The sequence below is a fragment of the Notamacropus eugenii genome, chromosome X (assembly GCF_028372415.1).
Source record: "Notamacropus eugenii isolate mMacEug1 chromosome X, mMacEug1.pri_v2, whole genome shotgun sequence".
Taxonomy (NCBI): domain Eukaryota; kingdom Metazoa; phylum Chordata; class Mammalia; order Diprotodontia; family Macropodidae; genus Notamacropus; species Notamacropus eugenii.
Window position 1 is genome coordinate 60,690,594 of NC_092879.1, and position 21,241 is coordinate 60,711,834.

General features: G+C 41.7%; 1 protein-coding gene across 6 annotated transcripts in view; it reads right to left on the reverse strand.

Moving 5' to 3' along the window:
• Positions 1 to 21,241, reverse strand: part of ATP11C (ATPase phospholipid transporting 11C) — a 214,468-nt gene that overhangs the window by 31,311 nt on the left and 161,916 nt on the right. For all 6 annotated transcript variants that reach the window (XR_011971071.1, XM_072626289.1, XM_072626290.1 and 3 more), the window contains exons 21-25: positions 19,414 to 19,516; positions 16,418 to 16,563; positions 11,506 to 11,565; positions 5,586 to 5,713; positions 611 to 746 (exon numbers count right to left, since the gene is read on the reverse strand). Coding sequence is in view for 5 of the 6 variants with exons in the window: in XM_072626289.1 (XP_072482390.1) it covers positions 611 to 746; positions 5,586 to 5,713; positions 11,506 to 11,565; positions 16,418 to 16,563; positions 19,414 to 19,516 (573 nt within the window). In the remaining variant the exon portion in view is untranslated. The remainder of the gene's footprint in view (positions 1 to 610; positions 747 to 5,585; positions 5,714 to 11,505; positions 11,566 to 16,417; positions 16,564 to 19,413; positions 19,517 to 21,241) is intronic.

Consider the following 21,241-nt stretch of genomic DNA (forward strand, 5'->3'; position numbering starts at 1 on the left):
TCCAACAGCTATAGGGGTGGGTAGGGAAGGCTAGTGCTAAGGAAATGGAATAGTCAAGCCCTGGTTGCCTGGAGAGTCAGCCAGAGCCCACCCCAAAGAAAGGTGAAGTCTTCCTCTTCACCTCACCCCACTGTGTGAAACCTCCAGATGGTCTGCCCTGCAACTCACAGGCAGCCAAATGAGGTTCAACGGATGAGTTCCAGCTTTACCATCTCTCCCCCTTTCTACCACATGTTCTTGGACACAGTAGGCAATTCATATTGCCTGAATATTTTAATCAAACAAAAATAGTAATTATACACATCTCAACTTTGACCTCAAAGTATTTCTTTTTTAAAATCTTAAAGTCATGAGTCAATAACCATTTCAGCAAAAACTGCAACCAAATTAAGGCCACAGCTTTAGAGCCAGATGAAAACTTCAAGGTTTACATAGAGCAAAGTATACTATTGGCTCGTTCATGTTTGATCGAAGGTATTCTCACTTGCACCCCATTACAAGTGACTCTAGTCAAGGGTAAAGGTGAGCAGCAGACCATAAGCAGTCACAGATGACATCCCAATATAATATTTAGAAGTACATAAATAAAGCCTGCAAGCCCAAACTTTACCTTTCCATTCTCTTCCAAGGTTGTAGCCTGATAAAGGAAGTAAGTACCAAAGAAAAACACAGTTCCTTCAAAGGCAGACAGAAACGTCCAGTACAAGAAAGGGCCCCACTTCAGCTTGGCGTTGTCAGAAATTTTCCTATCAGGAAATGGTACAGAAAGAAGATAGGTTAAAAGGCATTTTCCTCATATTGCCATTCCAAAGGAACAATGCAAGAACCACATACCCCCAAATGAAGGGCAAATACTGGGGTGGGCATATGGTTATACTGGAAGAGGGCTCCCTCTGGTGGCTTGAAAGGTACCAATGAGCCATCTGGATGATGCCTTGACCAATCATGTTAACCTAAAACTCTGGTTATGACAAAACTATCATTGATAAAATGCTAATTTTTAAATTTTGAGCTTCTCCTAGAAATTCAGATCTTTAAGAAAATGTCCTTTATGCCTTTCCTGTTGACTTTGAAAATGTAATGGTTTGAACATTGGGCCTTTATGCCATATTGGATGGGAGGTGATTGAGAGAATAGTTAAATCACTCAAAAATCAACTTAGGATCATGGAAAAGGGACCTTAGAGATCATCAGATCCAGCCCCCTTCATTTAACAGATGAGGAAACCAAGGCCCAGTGAGATTAAATAACTTGCCCAAGGTCACATAACTAGTAACAGTGCCCGGATTTGAACCAAGGTCCTTCAACTCCAACTTCAGTGTGTTACCATTACACCACCTTGCCTCAATGGGAAGTCAAATACTAATGGTCATTTCCATCCCAGACATAGAGACCATGGGCACTTGTGGATGTTGCCTTCCACAAGGCATCCTTCTCATGCATTTCTCAAAAGGGATCTAGTCACCCAAATGTTTTACCTACTACCAGCGCTTTCAAACATGTTACTCACACATGCAGAGACAGAAGATCTCTTTGAGAAGCATTCGGGAGTGTCTATATATTTACTGGTTACTGTTGTTAAGCATAGTTATTTCAGTGAAGAGCACCCACGAGCTAACGGTACAAAATCCAACAATCCCTGTGATGCCATGGATTGGGGCAATGGATGAAAAAAGAAACAAGGAGAGGGAGGGAAGTGGCCACACAAAGGACTTTGTAATAATATTGATTTAGAAGATACACAATCATAGATCTAGAGTTAGAAGGGATGTTAGAGATTGTCAAGCCCAATCCTATCGTTTGACAGAGAAGGGAACTGAAGGCATAGTGAGATTAAGTGACTTGTCCACAATCACATACTTAGTAAATGTCAGAGGTGAGATTCAAACTTAGGTCATCCTGACCCCAGTTCCAGTGCTCTTTCCACTGTGTAATGCATATACATGAATGGCAAAACCAGGAAATGGAAGGTGAACAAGATGTGATGCAAGAGAAAGAGCATTTGGTTGGGTCTGTGCTCTTGCCTCTCTGAGCCTCAGCTTCCTTCTCTGTAAAAGGAGTGTGGCCTGGCCTAAACCTGATCAAAATGTAATTGGGAAATCTTTAACCAGAAATAAATTAAAATACAATACAACACAGATAATGTTAATTTGTGGTTTTCTAAGTCAACAGACACAAGCCAGCAGAGATATGTCTCTATTTGAGTTTGACCCCAGAGGTCTAGAAGACCTCTAAGATACCACTAGCAGTCTATGGGCCAGTATGACAGCAAATGTCAATCATCTTTCTGAGTCTGTTTTCTCCTCTGTAAAAGGAGGTGTGGAGCAGCTAGGTGGTGTTGCAGTGGATAGACCACTGGCCCTGGAGTCAGGAGAACCTCAGTTCAAATCTGGCCTTAGACACTTACTAGCAGTGTCACCCTGGGCAAAACACTTAACCCCTATTGTCTCCCCCCTTCCAAGAAAAAAAGGAGGTATGTGATCTAGACAATCTCTAAAGTTCTTACCAGCTCCAACAACAATATTGGTTGCCAGTTCCATAGCACTTTAAAATTGCTGGAGCATTCTTCACAGGCATTCTCTTATCTGAGTATCACAACAGCCCTAGGAGGTTGGTGCTCTGGGAATTACCATCGTCATTTTACAGAGAACAGAAATGCTTTGTCCAACGTCACACAGTTAGGAAATATCGGAAGTTCAGCCCCTTAGCCACTGCATACTAGTATTCCATGAGATAGGGTGGCAGAGAAGGAATAAGATGTCACTGGCCTTCATGTCCAGAAGACCAGGATGCACATTGACTCCTGCTGCGCTTGTGGGCAAATCCCTTCCTCTCTCTAAGCCTCAATTCTCTCCTCTGTAAAAATAGATGATAATCATCATACATCAGAGAACTACTGTGAAACAAAGGGCTTTGTAAGTCTTAGGATGCTCTAGAAATGTGAGTTATTTAGGATTCGAAGAGAAGAGGCAGAAAAGGAATAAAAAACTGGGAACAGGAAGTAAGTATATTTGTTTACAGAGGGGCCAATATACATGTCATATAACAAAGAGACCTGGCCTTCCATCTTAACACAGTCAGCAGGGGGATGAATTTCTAAATCATTTTTTCTTTCTTTTTTTCCCAGTCCAGACCTGTGATTTCATCCATGTAGAGAATATAGAGAGCTTCAGTGGAGAATCGCCCTCCACTGATGCAAATCTGGAAATTAAAGTTTGGAGAGTGGCTTAGAGCACCAAGAAATTAGCTGATTTGCCCTGGGTCTCACAATATATGTGAGAGGTGGGATCTGAAAAAAGGATGTTCCTGGTTCTTAGGCTGCCTTTCATTGCTAAATCTGCAGGGGGAAAAAAGTGATGAAGAAGGAAGAACCATGTTTACTCTTTAGAAGAAACACTACATGCCATTTTCATTTCTCGTTTAGAAATAATAAAAAAAGGCCAAGCAAATCTCCTGTTTGAGGTGGGAGCTTTTACAAGCAGGTGAGTCACTAAAAATGAGGCTGAAAGGCAAGCAGAGGGAGCCCAGGCCCTCTGGTATACAAAGATACAGTGCCATGGGGAGAGCAGGACCTGATGTGTCTGGCAAAGAAACAGCCAGAAGGCAAGCTCAGGCTGGCTGGAGGGGGGGAGTCGCTAGGACACAGCATCGATTCCAGCATCATCTCTGGCAAAGCACAAACTCCGGAGCAAGACAATTCAAAAATTCATGAACTCTATCTGCAATGCAGTCAATCAGAAATGTTATATAAGTTTACTCCCCTCTACCACCACCTCCCTGACCACCACTGGCCCTCATATTTCAACAAGTTATCAGCATTTGAAAGACAAGTCACAGACAGTGGAAAGAGCATCAGGAGCTCTGGGGCTAAGTCCCAGCTGGGCCACTCACTTCCCAAGTGACCTTGGGTAAGTCCCTGGCCCCACTCTAGATCTCGGTTTTCCCCTCTGTAAAATGAAGGCATTGGACCAGATCCCTCCCTCGTCCCTTTTAGCATTAAGATAATACACAGGACAGATGCTGGTTTTCTAAGCCTCTTGGTTTACCATTCTAGTTCCTCACATTCCAGACGGGCATCTACTAACTTCATCTTTCCTCTTTCTTGCCCTACATAGGGATCATAGGATCCTAGACTTCAGTCTCCAAGGGAGACTTGGAGGTCATGTGGTCCAACTCTCTCATTTTATAAAGGAGGTAACTGGCACCCACTACTCAGCAATCCTCTAGATTAATATCTTCATCCTTCATTATAATCCTGACATTAAAAAAAATCCAATTTAATAATAGGCCAGTTACTGGGGACAGTTCCAAGTTACCCATCCATAAGGAGAAACAGCTATTTCAAGACAAATCCATTTTTTTCTCTGACTCTCTGAATTAATTATGCTCTTCAATAAAACTGTAGAGTTAGAGCCTGATTGAGAGGGGGGAAATGTCTCTGGAACATTACGTGAGTTAGAGGCTAATGATGCTCACCATCTTTATTCTGCCCAGGTACAGTTCAGTCATTAAAATGACTAAAAATTTTTTGTTCATGAACATAAGGTCTTTGTATGTAGGGGACATGCCAATGGCACTCCCTTGACCTACTAGAAAAATAGATCCTAAAATCACATAATTGGGAATGATCCGAGGCCACCTAGTCCAATGCAAACCTCCAAATAAACTTTTGCTACATGGTCAGACCACATCTGTTTGAAGACCTTTAGATACACACACATACACACACACACACACAAAACACACCCATGCCTGCATTCCCAAGGTAGTCTAGTCCAGTCTGGGATGGCCCCTACTATTGGGAAGTTTCTCCTGACATCTTGCCTAGACTGACCTCTTTGAAAATTCTACTCAAATTCACTGCAAGTTTGATGAAATCAGGAATTCCCAATTGAAGATTTCTTACATGTTTAAGTACAGGTCTTGAAAGTGGTCTAAGTAGCCATTTTTTTTTATCTCACTTTGCAAATCCATAAATAACCTGGGATTTTGTATGAGCTCCACTCAGCAACCAGTAAACACCTAGTCCACTGCTATCACCATCACCATTGCTCACATTTGTACAATGAAAATGCTTCACATGCTATCTCATTGTAAGGCAGGTGCTTCTATTCCCCTCAGTCTACAGATGAGGGAACCAAGGCAGAGAAATTTAGGTAACTTGCCCTGTATCACATAGCTATCAGGCAGAATCTGAACTCAGGTCTTACTGGAATCCAAGTCCAGTACTCTAGACATGATGCCACCCTGCTGCTTTGACTATGACTCCTTAGCTAAGTCCCAGGATACTACCTGAGACACATAGCTGAAGCAACTTACCCAGGACCACCTGGCTAGTAAGAACCAGAGAAAGATTTGAACTTCAGGCTTCTTGATTCCCAGGCTGGCCCTGGAGCTACTCTGCCCCCACTGCCTTACTTCAACAGACAACAAACTGACATCATAACTTTGTAAATCAGAACTCTCAAATAAGATCCCTAGACACTCAAACACATGGATCACCTAGAGTGGTGGACAGCTCTTCCTCCTCCCCTCCCTCCTCCTCCCCCCACACCCCCCAAATGCCACTGTGCTTTTCAACTTACATATACAATCTGGGATCAGCGGTGAGAATGTCAATGCTGATGTGCTGTTCCAGCAAGCTGTAGGCCAGGATCGGTAATGAAGTGAAGCAGATATTGTACATCGTAAGGTAAGCAGCATCGTACAATGGCTTCAGTGGCGGTATAGAGGAAGTGAAATAACAACGTGGAAAGGGATTTTTAGTAATGAACTTGTATAGGCAAGAGTTTTATATACTGAAAATCATGCCTAAAATAGGTCCCTTTCTCCATGGGGTTGGTTTATTTTCATTCTTCTTAGTGTTTGCCAGTTATAGAAGAGAAATCCAAATAATTTTCTGTCTTACCCTCCCAACCAATTGGCCCATGAACAGGAAAATTTATTTAGATCTGGAAAGAACCTAGTTTATCTAGTTTAATCCCCTCCCTTGAAAGATAAAGAAAAGAGACCAGAGATATGAAGTAACTAAAGATTCTGGGCTCAGAGACCTAGGGCTGGAAGGAACCTTAGCAATCACCTAGTCCAATGCTCTCATTTTGGAGACAAGGAAACAGAGACCCAGGAAGGTAAGTGACATAAGATGACTTACATTAGATTTTTCACCAGGAGTAACTTGAGCAGATATCCCATCCCATACATTTTATATACTAGAGAAATGAGGTCCAGAGAAGTTAAGTGATTTATTTAAGGTCATAACTGCCTCCAAATCTAGTGCTTTTTTTATTCAACTCTACCATATGTTTCCTCCCAAGATATGCTCACTTTTAGATGCCTGCCTTGCTTGGAATTATAAAATACAATCCTGAGTATTTCTATTAAAGATGCAATAGCTACAATTTGGAAAGTGTTATAACCATGAAAAAAATAAGTCATTTCAGGATAAGGCTGCCATCTTTCCCTGAACTGAAACATGGGCAGCAGCCAGACTGAGTCAGAATGTTGTGTGTCTGGAACAATTTTTTTTTTTTGGTCCATCACAAGCAGAAATGGTGGTTTTCGCCAGGATAGAGGAAACTTCCCATTGACATTTCTGATTATTAACATAGGCTTCTACCATTGAGAACTGAATGGCGTAGTCAACCAGTGGCTGCCTCTGTAATCACAACAGCCAACTGAAGCATTTATGTGGAATTATGAAGATTTTCCAAGCAATTTATTAGCCTCCTGCCCTTCATGAAAGCTTTAGCTGGGGGGAAGGGCCTCTTTGTGCTCTGTTAGGTGCTATACAAAGTAAGAAATTGCCACTCTCTGGCTCATCAGAATGTGGAACGCCCCTTGGAGGAAACTTTTTCCCCCCATTTTAACAAAGAAATAAACAGACCTCAAAGGATCAGGGACAAAAAAAATTCAGAAGGCAAAGCTCCTGGAGTCAGGAAGCCAATTTTATCCCCACACAGGAAACTCCCAACACTTTTGAAGTTGGGACCTTGAGAAACTTGCCCTTTCAAAGAAGTCAGCTTTGTTTAATGCTGCAGGGTGCTCCCTATATATGCTGGGTAGACAAGGGGCTCTGTACTCTCTGAATTTATAAAAACAGAGGATGGATAAGTCAGTTCTCTCTCTCTCTCTCTCTCTCTCTCTCTCTCTCTCTCTCTCTCTCTCTCTCCTTTCTATCTCTTCCTCATCTCATGTTTCTCCTCTCTCCTTCCTTCCCTGTCTCCATCTTCCCCCGCTTTACATCTCTCTCCCTCCCTCCCCCTGTTCATCCCTATCTCTCTCTCTTTCTCTCTTACCCTTCTCTGTACTCTCTCCCTCTCTACCCCCTCCACCCCTTTTCCTCTTCCTCTGTCTCTCCCCCACATGCCCTTTTCTCTAGCTCTCCCTCTTCCTCCCTCCTCCCCTCCCTCCCTCTCAATGTGATCTGGTATAAGAGGGCCTGGCCTTGGCATCACAGAAGACCTGGACTCAAATCTCAGCCCTGTCCCACTACAATCTCTGTGATGTTGCCCAAGTCACTTCAGTTCTGTGGGCTTCGGTTTCCTCATCTGTGAAACAGGAGGACTGAATAAAATGAGCTCACTGGAAATCTTCAAGCAGAGACTGAAAGATCACCCATCAGGTGTGTTTTGGGAATATCAGTTGGACTAGATAGTTGCTGAGATTCCCACCCAGCTCTCAAATTCATTCTTCCAGTTCTAACTATACAATCCTATGATCCTAGGTAGGGTAAGGGAGAGGAGAAATTAAGGTGGTACGCTTTTTCTGCATGTCCCATGGCAATATTTCTTAATCCTGGAGGTCTTCCTAGAATAGCTGGGTCTTGGAGTGAACCTAAGTAAGGCAGATCATCATTTGGGATAAAATGTGGAAGGGAAGCCCACACAATGAAGGCACACAGGGGGCAAGAATGAGAGTAGGGTGTAGAGGGATAGAAACATATTCACATGAACCGGAACAAAAAACTGGAACTTTTCACCATGGTGAATGAATGAAGACACCTACGATGGAGGCTAAGACCTCACAGCACAATGAAATGACCTACAGTGGAGGCTAAGACCTCATAGCAACAGTCTGGCACAAGATGTCCATGGAAGGCATGAGACAATGTTAAAGCCAAAAAAGCCAATCATAGGACTGTTTGGGATTGACAATTCAATTCAATTCAATTCAACACTGATCTAAATCATTCAACAAATGTTTAAGGGTCTACTATGTTGCTAGGCTCTGAGGATACAAGGAAAAAAATAAAAATAAAACAGATCCTGCACTCAAGGTTTCTACTAGGGGAAAACAACATGTACAGATAAATAAACACCAAATATACACAAAGCAATTTACTTTGTGGTGGTTGGGTGTGAACAGAGATCCTGACAGGCCAAGTATATGAGATGGCTGCTGAATCAAAACTTGCAAGGAACTAGGAATTTTAAGGGAGGACACAGACTAGAAGACGAGATAGGAAAGCATCAGGAGGCAGAGATTCTGAAGATGCAGGACAGAAGAGCAACATCTAGCTATTGCCAAGACTTAGAAAACCTTTCATTGGGATCGACGCTGAACAGTGACTTTTGGCAACTCTAGAGGGGAAAAGAACAGATTTTGGGGGACTGCCTAAGCTGCAAGACAGAAAGGGAGAAGGCCAGGCTCACTCCAGGATCCTCAGCCTAGCTTCCAGGCAGATGGCAATGTTGCTCACAGTGTCAGAAACCATGGGAAGGCAGCCAGGATCTGGAGAAGGGAGGGAAGGAGGCAAGGAGTATGGGTTTTTTTCCCCTCTTGTGTTTTGCTTGAAGAGGTGACAAGATACTCAAGTGGCAATATTAGGGAGAACTGCCAGGCAACACACATGATGATCTGCAGGCCTGTAATATTCTCAATGGGAATTAAGAATACAAGCCCATAGAGAAAACAGAGGCCCTTCATCCTACGCAGCCTTCTGGGCAATCGTTTTTAATGTGGTAACTACGCCAAAGCGTGTCGGAGTGTTGGGCTCTGAGGGGACGTTGCACACCTAGGAATTCTCCAGGGGGGATCATTCTGAGACATGGAAGGAGATGGTTTCTATGGAAACTGTTAATTTTCCCTAAACACTAAATTGAAAACCAGGGCTCTAATTGACTGTTTAGTGGGGGAAGTTACCCCTGAATCTCCCTCAACTACAAGAAGCAATAATTATGTTTTCCCCACTAATGGAAGAGAGCACTCCAAGAAATGAACGTGAATTAGGCTAGCCAGATCCTCCTATAAACTAGCAAAAAGGTTGGTCAGGAGGATTGACTACAAAACATAGGAATTAAAATTGAAATTATTTAAATTTAAAATTCATTAAAATTCTTTAGCAGAATTTAGCCATTGAAATATAAGCTCTTTGAGGGTAGGAACTGTCCCATTTGGGGCTCTGTATCTTTACCACAAACGCCTGACACATAAGGATAGAGACTGGAACTGTGCCTTCATTGATACAGATCGGATATGTGATTACGTTGATATAGGAATGAGGAAATATCTGGATGAGAAAACTCCCTCTACCCCCAACAAGTAGTCTTAGAGACTTTCCTAGAGCACTGAGAAGTTAAGTCACCAGCCCAGGGTCACCCAGCTAGTGGTAGGACTTGAATCCAGATCTTCCTGGAACCCAAGGCCAATTTTCTATCTTCTATACCTCTCATATGCTTGTAAAACTGAACTGAATCTAGGTGAGAAAAAAAGAAGCCCTGAGGAAGCTTCCAACTTGGCAGAAATCAATGCTCTTCAAGAGTAAAATCTCTGGACTAAATCCCCTCCCTGCACAATTTCATTTTTCCTAGACTCTATATACAAACCTAAGAACTCCTGGGCTGGACACTGGGCTAGGGGTACAAAACTCAAGACTTGGGGAGCTTACATTAGGGAAATCATATGTGTACAGATAAGCCAATGCAAAATATAAAGAAAGTATGAACAATTGGAGACCTACCCCATCTCATTTTAAGACCCACGGTGAGATTTCCTATCTTTGCTTTGGGTATGGAGGGGGAAGAAACAGGGAGATAGAGAAACGATACAAACCCATCCCCAAGTTCCAAATCAACCCACTTCCCTGTGGCCTTTTGCTGCATAATAGCTAACAGGCTCACCTCAAAGGATCCCCAAGGTTTTTATCCAGAGCCTCTTTTACGTTACTAGAGATATCCTAAAAGGAGGAAAGCTGAAATGCTCAAGATCTTGGTTCACAGCCACCAGAACAGACACTGCTCTCTGTAGCTAGCTGGTGGGGGATGGCAGGGGCACCACATACAATAAGTCATGACACTGCCAACAGCTATTTAGGTGTGTGACTCAGCTGATGCCATGGGGCTGATGATATGGCAACTGGAAAAACACCAGCTGCAATGGCAAGGAGACAGATTTGCAAGGAAATAACTTTGCACTGGCCTCAGTTTCCTCATCTGTAGAAAGGAGAGGATAGAATTGATCCTGAGGCCTAACTCTTAATCTTATGATCCTATAAGTTTTCTTAAACCACAACAATAATAACAACCTGCCAAGGAACTAGAAAAAACCTAAGTTCCTACCATAAGGAATCAGGAAAAATAACATTCATCCTGGAGAGGTAGAAGCTTTTCCAGGTGCCCATGGCAGCATTGCAGGGTACCTTGCCAGACCCACCAAAGTAGGCATAGATAGGCCTCAGAGCCTTGGTAGGGCTATTAAGACAACTGCGAACACTCTTCAGTGGCTTAACCAACTTGCAAATTTGCCTCTCCTTTCCCCATTGAGGATGTAGCCAAAATATTGCTACCACAGGGGCATATTATTTTGAGCTATCATTAAAGGTGAAAAAAATAACAAAAACTAAGAGTTGAAAAATTCAAACACAAGTGTTTATCAGGGAACCACAGTTAGAGTAGAAGCTCTCTGAGGGCAGAGACTTTTTTCTGGTCTTTGTATTCCCCAGAACGGTGCTAGCCACATAATGGATATTTAACAGATGCTTGTTGAATTGAATTGAATTGAACTGAGCGATAAACAAGACTGAGGATGAACTCAGTTCAGATCCCTCCAGTGGAGAATTATCCCCAATGACACATTTCCCAAGGCAGTCCAAACAAGAAGCAGTGGCTAGGTGAGACTGGATTTAATGCAGCATTAAATTGTAAAGTATTAGGATTATCAGAGCATGTTTTTAATTTGGGTTTTCGATATTGCAAATTATGGAAGGATGAGAAGAAAGCAATCAAAATACTGTCTTACCTCCTACTGGGTATATCAAACAACTGTCAAAAATGAGGCTTGACTGCAAAGGAAGTTACTGGAGCAAAGACAGCAACATTTGCTGATACCAGAAATCATGCAGATAATGACAACTTTTAAAACTTTACGGCTAATAAATAATGACATTCATAAGAGCTGAGCTCATGAGGTGCATTGAGAGGGTAAGCCTCTCTTGACATTTTCACTGCAAATAACATGATCAACTAACAGAAAGTCTGGAATGCCACATAAGTCAATACTGAAATATACCTGTTGGGAAAAGCCACAGAAGAACTGGTACAAAAATTGCGGCAGGATGAAACAAAGGTTCTGAAAAACAAGATTAAAAATTGAGTGAGAAGAAACATTCACCCTCTTTCTGTTTGATCTCTGGGCCTATGAAGCATCTCTAGACCCAGTGTTCAATATTTTAACAGTATCACCCTGAAGCAGCTTGGTAGCAAGAGACAAATCCACAATCAAACCAGCTTCCAGATCTCAGTGGAGCTTCTGGAAAGGCCGAAGGTCACTACTGTATCTTCCAACACAGTATTTTGGAGCAACGTCTGTGACTCAGGGCATTTAGTGACTTATCCATGGTCACACAGCTAGAAAGTATCAAGAATCAGGCTTCAAATACAGTTACCCCTTCTATATCATGGGCTTTAGGGGCACAGTGCCCTCCCTCCACCCCCAACGTGGAAAATCCACGCAAAATTTTTTGGCCCTCCCTTCATATCAGAGAAGAAGTCTGAATTATGGCATCAAAAGATAACATATGTTGATATTACACAATACTATTCATATATTTTATGCACTCCTGAGTTTCTAAACTTTTTCTATGTCATCTGCTGGCCTTTGTGTGTTGTTTCCTGCTTCTGCAAAACTCCCCCAAAATTCCCATTTAATTTCTTATGCCAACCCACAATATATCACAACCATGATGGGGAAAGTCTCAGTGTGGAAAGGATAACTGAACCTTTTTTTAAGTTCAGCACTCATTCTATTACAATACTCTCTCTAACAGCAGTCTTGCTTAATTCGGCTTAAATTCTGTTTGCATTCTAAGGAAGAAATGGGCTTATGCCACAAAAAGCAGCAGTACTGGGCATTCACTGCCCGTAGGAGAATGGTGCTAGACTCTACAAATCACCATAAAAGGTATGGATTGAAAATGGAGACATTAGTGCCCAAACCAAAGAGGACACTGTGATCTCACCCAGATATTTTATTGCTCTCATTAATGCATTGTACCTGAGAGGGAGGGTAGAGGGCTCATGAATTTAGAGTTAGGAAGATCCAGGGTCAAACTCAGCCTCTGACATACTAGTTGTATGACCAAGTCACCTTACTTTTCAGTGCCCCAGAAAGTAGAATGTGTGCTTGATTACTGGTCCCGCCTGGGAACTGAAGGCCTGGTCTTGGATGAGATCATGGTAAGAAGCCTACAGTCTGAGTTTGTAGTCTTGGTGGCACCCAGGTTAAAGAGTGCTAAGGAGTTTCTCCTTTTCTCCAGTGATTTCCTTATTTGCATGTTGGTTAAGTCACTGAAGGGTGTTGGCAGTTGTTTTAGAGAACCCCCCTAAAGCTTGGCACTCTTGGTGAAAAAGGGGAAAGCAATGAACATCAGGTTCTGATGACAGGAGATTTCCAAATTCCATCCATCTCTGGCAAGTTTGAGACCAAAGCCCTACCGGTTGAGATCCAATGATGTTAAAGGAAAGGAGAGATGTCAGGATGAGAGCCCAGGTGTCAGCAGCAGCTCTGATCCACTGGGCACTCGATGGGAAGGGAAGGCTGTAGTGTTGCAGAGAAAAAGGACAAAACAGTAACAGCCTCCATGCCAGGCAGTAGGTTCCAGGGTGAGGAAGACTTCAGATCTAATCACTGTGAGAGGCGAGGGCTGGGGTACCCACCTTCACCAGTCAAGTAAAGGCAAATATATCCCATGGCTCTGATGAGAATAATACTCAATACTCTAGTTTTCCAAACCAATACTAATGCTGTCCCTGAGACTAACTAAACAATCTTCTCCCCTGGACTTTGTTCCAAATTTCTTATAGTTTTCAAAGAACAGAATCCATTCTGAAGTCTTTGGATTGACCACAAACAAGGGTAAAAGTCAAAAGATAAACTGTAGGTTTTAAGATAATTCCAAAAAAATAGTCCTAAAATTGTTTTAGGCAACATTATTGAAATATACACAAATACCCAAATAATAGATGGCATTGTGGAAGCCTGGGTTTGAGTCATACCTCTGATACATACTGCCAGGGTGACCCTGGATGAATCACTTACACTCTGAGTGTTCTAGGCAGCTCCCTAAGACTAGAAATTGCAGAGAAGGTGCTGACCTGCACTGGCAGAGGCAGCTTCCTTGGAGTTTCCTTTATTAAGGAAATCATATGTTCAGTCTTATTATTTGATTGGGGGGGGGAAGAAATTGAAATAGGTAGGTAGAAAGATAGATATAGATGAGAGTTACATATGTAAATTAGGTAGGTGAGATAGAAAGAGATAATAGATATTGAAATAGAGTGAGATTGAGATAGATCAGTAGGAAGGTGATATGTAGATCTGAGACAGAGAAATTAGGTAGGTGGGCAAAATAGATGGATACACATAGATAGACATGTGTATAGACAAGTGTGTAGGATACACACTTATTCCAATACTTCACTCAGTCTATCTTTTAATATTTTCGTTAATGTGGGTATTCCTTCCAATGATCCAGATCACAATCCATCCTCACCTGCTCATCCCATGGGCCTCTCATCCACGGACTCTCACTAGTCCACCCAACATGCTGATTCATTCTCCTTGACTATATGTGACCAGTCTATTTGACTTTTGAATTCTCTATTTCTCTGGTAATATCTGTGACTCTGGTTCTCCTTGTGCTTCCTGAGGATAACAGTCTTGAAAAAGTGAGGTCGAGGATCCCTCATCCAAGTGGCAACAGAGAGAAGTATGGTGGGTATGACAATGCACTGTTTCATGACTTAACAGTCATAAAATATTGCCAGAAGAATACTGGCATTGAAAAGGTAGGCCTCAGTTTCATGGAGAAGACTGAGGTTATTAAAAGAACTTTCAGTTGCCCAGAGGCAACCTCTCCTACTCCTGTTCAATTCATTCGTGGTGTCTGTCCAAGACACATTAATTGATGGACAAACGCTATAGGCTTATTCAACTACATATCATACTGCAAGCAATGGGCATCTTTTAATGTCTTTTCTTTGCCTTGTGTGGACAGTTAAGCTAAAAACATTTGAATGCCTATGGAGCTCATTGAGGAAGCTCTGCAATGTTCTAAGGTTTGATGTGATCCACATGATGTCAATCACAAGCAGATATGCAGAGATGCAGGGGAGGGAGAGGTGCTTCATCATCTGTGGGAACACCTTCTTTGATGTTGGAGATTCTCCATATGTCTCCCCGTTGTATGCCTCTCCCGATATTAATGAGTAGAGCATTGTCAAACAAGGATATTTCAGCTATTTTATCTTTCTAGGAATCCTGCCCAGTTTTGACATATATAGTCAATAGGAGCGTACAGTCATGATGAGGCATCAGAGGAGGATGTTATTGGGGATATGTGTGTTGCATCCTAAGTTGTCCAGTTTGCATATCTAAGTTTTCTCTCTTCTTAAAGCAGGTAGCTGATGAGCCAATTTTTTAAAATTTTAAATAAGTAGTCCTATATTTTGGTACAACGGATAGAGAGTCAGCTTTGGAGTCAGGAAGACCTAGCCACAAGTCTCACCTCTGACATATGCTGGCTGTATCATCTTAAAGGCAAGTCACTTGACCTCTCAGTGCCCCTAGATGATTCCCTAAAACCCTGAGTTGCAGAACAGGTACTGATATGAACTGGGAAAGGGACCTTCTACACTGGGACCTCACTAAACTTATATCTCAGAGATCAGGTTAAAATGGCACTGGGTAATGTTTAACAAAATAAATTAAAACACAACACAGCACAGATAATATTAATTTGAGGTTTTCTAAGTCATAATCGGCCTTCTTCCCTTTTGACCACTGCCCGAAATCAATGAAATTCAGACTCAGACCAAATAATAAATTAATAAATTTGAACAGAGATATTCTCTTTCATCTCTTTCTGAAGAGAAAGAACTTTAGCTCTTAATTCTGAGCTCTACAACAGAGACTGTTGTAGAACTGCTGGCCAAAGTTCCAGCCCTGGTCAATTCAATCCTCTTTTCAGGAACAAAAATATCAGAAAAGTAAAGCTCTGACCCATTTCCTTGTGCAGCAAAGAGGTCAATCAGGTCCTATATGCACTAAATATGGCCTTTAGGACCATGGTCAGAGACAGAATAATAGCCCATGAGTATGACCCAATAGAGCCATTTTTATGTTATTAGGCATCAACAACAACAACAAAAAAGGTACACAATGCAATGATGTTTTCCCCTCAAACTCTTTCCCGGGGGACACAATCCTTTTTCATTCCTCCACCAATGCTATCAATTCTCTTGTTTTGTTTGCTGCTAGAGGAAGACAAAAGATCAGGCAGCAGGATTTATGTTGGCCAAAGCATCAGCTCCTGTCTATCCAGGGAAGAAAAATGACCTCATTCATGAATTAGGGCCCTGTTTACACCAATATTCTCAAGGTTAATCACTTGTCTATTATGATTAAAGCTATCAGAGAGTCAGAAAGGTACACCTTGAATTTTGCAGCAGAGCAATGAGATCAGCCAGAATCTGGGGGCAATGATACCTGTGATCAAAACACAAAGGTCCTATTTAAAGGGGCATATCGATGGATCAATCAATCACTAGGCAAACATTTATTAAGTTGCTTCTTGAGCTACTCTGGTATGTGAATTTGCTGAATTCCTCCTTCCCTCTTCCCCAGTGTCTGCCATGATGGAGATAAAGTCTAAACAGGATAAAGGAGAATAGCTTGGATTGCTTGCTAGTAACACTATAAACAAACCGAATGTCCAGTCTCTGGCTTCTGCTCCATTAGTGAACCCCACTGAACATTATTTGCTATTGCAAAGCTGAGTAATGAGTCCAGTAAAAAGTGCAAACAACCTATACTTAACAGATATAGGTAGCAGAAATATATTTGGAGTCAAACCTCTGCCCAGCCCAAAAGATAAAGGTGCTCTAAATATGTCCAGATAAATGACAAACACCTGCCCACATACCTTATAGAAGAAATACTGCACCAGGTGTGCAATTCTCACATAGTATAAATGCCCATGGGCCAGCAGCAGTTTCCTTAAGTGCTTAAACTTGGGAACCGCATAATCACTGTTTCTTGCAGCTTGGCGACCTTCTTTGCCTTTGATGCCTTTAAAAAAACCCCAACAGGTTATTGCCACACAGTAAATATTCTGCAGAACATCAAGCTATTGATTTAGGCATTTACTATGTCAAAATCAATGGCCACATTTTATGCCCTTGTTTCCGAGTTTATCTTCTTCCTTGCATCTCTTCTTTGTCTGACCTCATGACTGAATAACAGCATGGAAACTGACCAGGAAAGCCGCGAGCTCAGTTAATTTGTTTTTAATGACATGCGTCTAACATGATGTAAAACCAAAGAAAATAATTTATTTGATGAGTCAGGTCACCTCAGAAAGAACAAACTGTAATAACCACAGCTCACACTGATGGCGTACGTTCGAGTTTCTATTCCACACCACAGCCTTGGGAGGTCGTTGGTTCAAGGGTTATTAGCTCCACTTCTCAGATGAGGAAACTGAGGCTAGGAGAGGTGACACTCTGGGGTGGAAGGGAGAAGAAGCTTGAACTCACCTAAGGAGTTGGGAGGGAATACACCTGTGAGCTCTTGGAGTTATGAACTTGTCCATGGTGGTACCTGGGACTTAAAGCCTGTCCTGGTCCAGGACCCTTCCCACTAAACCAGCAGCCCTCAAAGTGTAGTCCAAGGATACCTAAAGGTCCTGAAGACACTTTCAGGGGATCCAGAAGGGAAAAACTACTTTCATGACTTGTTGTGGCTCAGTTGTTCACTCAAGTCCAACTCTATAACCCCATGGACCATACTGTCCATGGTGTTTTCTTGGCAAAGATACTAGAGTGATTTGTCATTTCCTTCTCCATATTTTCATGGTACCAAGACTTTACTTGCCTATTAAAATACTCCTGCATTTTACAACCAATTCTCTTTACAAACTCCCCTGTACTTCACCCAAAACATACTCTAACAGATTGACTGCAAAGGCAGATGAGAATTCAGCTGTGTTCTAGTAAGCCAGACATTAGAGATTTTCAGAAATATTAAAACAAAGCCACTCTTCACACTAATTTTTAAAAACAGATATTTTTCATAAAAACACATTATCTATGTTTACATGTAAGGGATTCATTATTGTTCTTTTTGATGAATTAATAAAAATTTTTAAAATATTATATTTTAATAACTAATAAGCATTTACTATGTGTCAGGACTGTGCTAAGCACTTTACAATATTCTCTCATTTTAACCTTGAAAAGTGGGTGCTAGTATTATGCTCATTTTACAGGAGAGGAATCTGAGGCACACACAAGTGAAGTGACTTGTCCAGGATCTCTGAGCTAGTAAGTATCTGAGATCAGATCTGAACTGAGATATTCCAGACTCTAGGCTATTCATTTATCAGTTTTCATTTCTAATATGGTAAATATCAATAGTTGTAATCCATATAAAATTCCTTTGGGGGGGGAGGGCACCTCAGGGGAGTCTTCAATAATTTTTAGGATTGTAAAGAGGTCATGACACCAAAAAGCTTGAGAAGCATCTAGTTATAGGATGTACAATTCCTCACCTGTCTTTCAGAATCCTTACTTTTCCTTTCAAGGCTCACCTCAGGTATCACTTCCTATAGCAAACTATCCTCAGATCCTCAAGTTTCTAGTACTGCAATTTCCTCAATTTTACCTTGACTTAACTATGCATGTACTGTATCCTCCTCTAGAATGGAAGCCCCTTGGGGGCAAGGACTGGTTTTTAGTTTTGCAGTGCTTAGTAAATGCTTTTGAAAGGGAGGAACAAAAAAAAGAGTTAAGCCAGAGAATCCTTAGATATGAAAAAATTTAAAACCTCTTCATCCAAACAAAAGCATTGTTAACTAAATATCTTCTTGTGTACAGTACTCTATTAGGCCTTATCAGAGTGAGCTATCCAGAGCTTGTAGCTCTAGGGGGTCTTCAATCTAAGGCCAAATGCAAGGATAGGCGATGCCCTTATTTTTCACTCATCACAGGACATGGCAGTATGAGGCAGTGGACAGAGTACTGGGTAAAGCACCTCTCCTGCCCCCCAGGGCAAAGAGCTGGTAGGTGAGCAATGATGCATAAATTTGCTGGTATGGTCAATGCGTTGCTTTGATTTGCTGAAATTTCTAGTTTTAAGGGGTAATTTTACTTAGGATAAGGAGGGGAAGTCTTTAGGACATCAATAAATGGATTTTTAAAAAATTAAAGAAAGACTAGCCTTGGCATCAGAAGGCCTGGGCTGGAATCACAGCTCTGCCATTTGGGCACATACCAACCAAGAGACTCAGTTTCCTCATCTAACAGGGTTGGAAGGATCAACTGAAGTATCACTTGGGAAATACTTGGTAAAGCATTCCATAATCTGTCTTACATCATCATTATCATCACTATTATTAGTAGTAAAAACATAAGAATTAACTGTTATTATTACATGAACCATAAGGAAAAGAAAAATAACAACAGATTTACATGCAAAAAAAACCACCAAATTTTTTGCCTGTTTTTAGATGAGGAAAGTGATACAAAAAATATCTGAGGAATTCCCACTAAACATGACAGCAACACGGGAGGGGGCAGCTGCGTCAAGGAGTTTTTTCTTACAGTGAAATATTCCAGTTGATTTTAAGGGCCCCAGCCAGCATCCACTCTGGGCCAAACTGGGAAATGGGGCAGTTTTTCTTCATCTCCTCTACTGACAGCTTCTGGGCAGGCCCTTCCTATATACCACCACCCCACCCCGCAACATACAACCTCCTGGAGAAAAATCAGTTAAGACTTGTTTGAATATCCCTTCAAGCTTGCAGACCACCAATTCAATTAGTGATGCCTTATGACTTCTACCCCAGAAACTTCAGGGAGTCAGTGATATTAAAAGTAGCGGTGGGAATGCTTAACAGAGAGAACACAGGGTGCACCTTACCTATTCCCACATGGGACTCCAAGATCATGCTAACATCATTAGCACCATCGCCAATGGAGAGGGTAATTGGGCTGCCTTTGATGTTCTTGACCATTTTGACGATCTAAAGCATTACATACAAGAGAAAGACAAAGGTCAGACTCGATGTCAGTAGGAAATACAGTGGGGGCTCAGACCTGCATTTTGGGTTTTTTTCTGCCACTTAATAGTATTTTATTTTTTTCCAATTATATGTAAAGATAATTTTCAAATTCACTTTTATACGATTTTGATTTCCAAATTTTCCTCCCTCCTCACCTCTCTCCCCAAGATAGCAAGCAATCTGATATAGGTTATACATGTACAATCTTATTAAATATATTTACACACTAGTCAGACCTGCATTTTACACACGTGAACTAAGAGCCTCCCAACAAAAGGGTAATCTGTGCCTACACCTGACCATTACTAATATTCAGGTGTAGATTTTCAGATTAGCTAGAAATCTCTCCTTGGCTCTATGTACATAAAAGCTGTCCAAATTCCCAAACACTGTATCTGACATAGATATTAACACTTTTTCCTGTTATACAGATGTTTCTTCTTGGTTACATGGATGGTTTGTAAACTGTATCACTGGAAGACTATTACATTGGAACTCCATGGGAGAACTCCGTGGGAGCTGGTAACTGAGTTCATGTGTTGCAAAGACAAAACTCACGGGATAGTGCCTCTTTGGAAGGATATAGAAGAGAAATACCCAGGATAAGAAGACATAGATAGGTCATGACCTACACCAGGGAACAGAGAGGGAAGGAGAGGCATATGCTGAAGAATCCAAATCTGAATGGATGATTTTGGATTGATAAGAGGAAACCTATGGCTTGCATGGCAGAGGTGGCAACTGAGATCATTATTAACAGCTCAGTTGAGAGCCAACCATGGTCAAAACTGTGAAATAGGTGAGCCCTTTTCCTCCTGTGGGTACTCTCCCTTCCCTCAGGAGCAATGCTCACCATATCAACTCCTAGTGACCAGATCCCTATCCAGAATCAAATAGAAAATCCTTTGGTGTTCTCCTGCTCTTCCCTTTCCTTTCCATTGTTCTTATGATGTGATCTATTAATGCTGGTCTCCTTGTCATTCCTCAAATTGGACACTCTGTCTCCAACTTGGGGTCTTTCACCTGGCTGTCTCTCATCCCTAGAATGCTCTCTCCTCTCTTCCTCCTGCTTTCCTTCAAGTCCCAGCAAAAATCCCACCTTCGACAGACTTTCTCAATCCCCCTAAATCCTAGTTTTCTCATCAGTTCACTCTCTCTTTCATCTATAGTTGTTTGAAGAGGCATTTCCCCTATTAGAATGTGAACTCCTTGAAGGCAATGACTCCATTTCCTTTTCTTGGTATCCCAAGTGCCTAGCCCAGTGTTTGGTATTTAATGGACACTTAATAAATGTTTGTTGACTGACTGGCTCTGGCATACATTCTCTGCTTCTTTCTCTCACCTGGCTTATAAAACAATTTTAGTTAAGTTAACAAGCAGGAAGGTGTTACTTGATCTGTCTTGCAGTATCACCCCTCCCAAAGGTAATTTACATTTAGAAAATGAATTCTTCAGGACTATAGAAGGGAATGTGAAGGTGGGTTAGAGAGAGGAAGGAATTGGGAGAAGAGTCCTTCCCTTGGGCTTTCCCCCATTCTACTCACCAGCTTACTGCCAAGTCAGTGGGAAATGGTCTGCAGGATGTTTCCAATGGGGCCTAGCACAACACCTTATACTTAGTAAGTGCTCAATACCTCTTTTACTGCTTGCCCACAAGTAAGAAAACAAACAAGAACATGTCAGGGC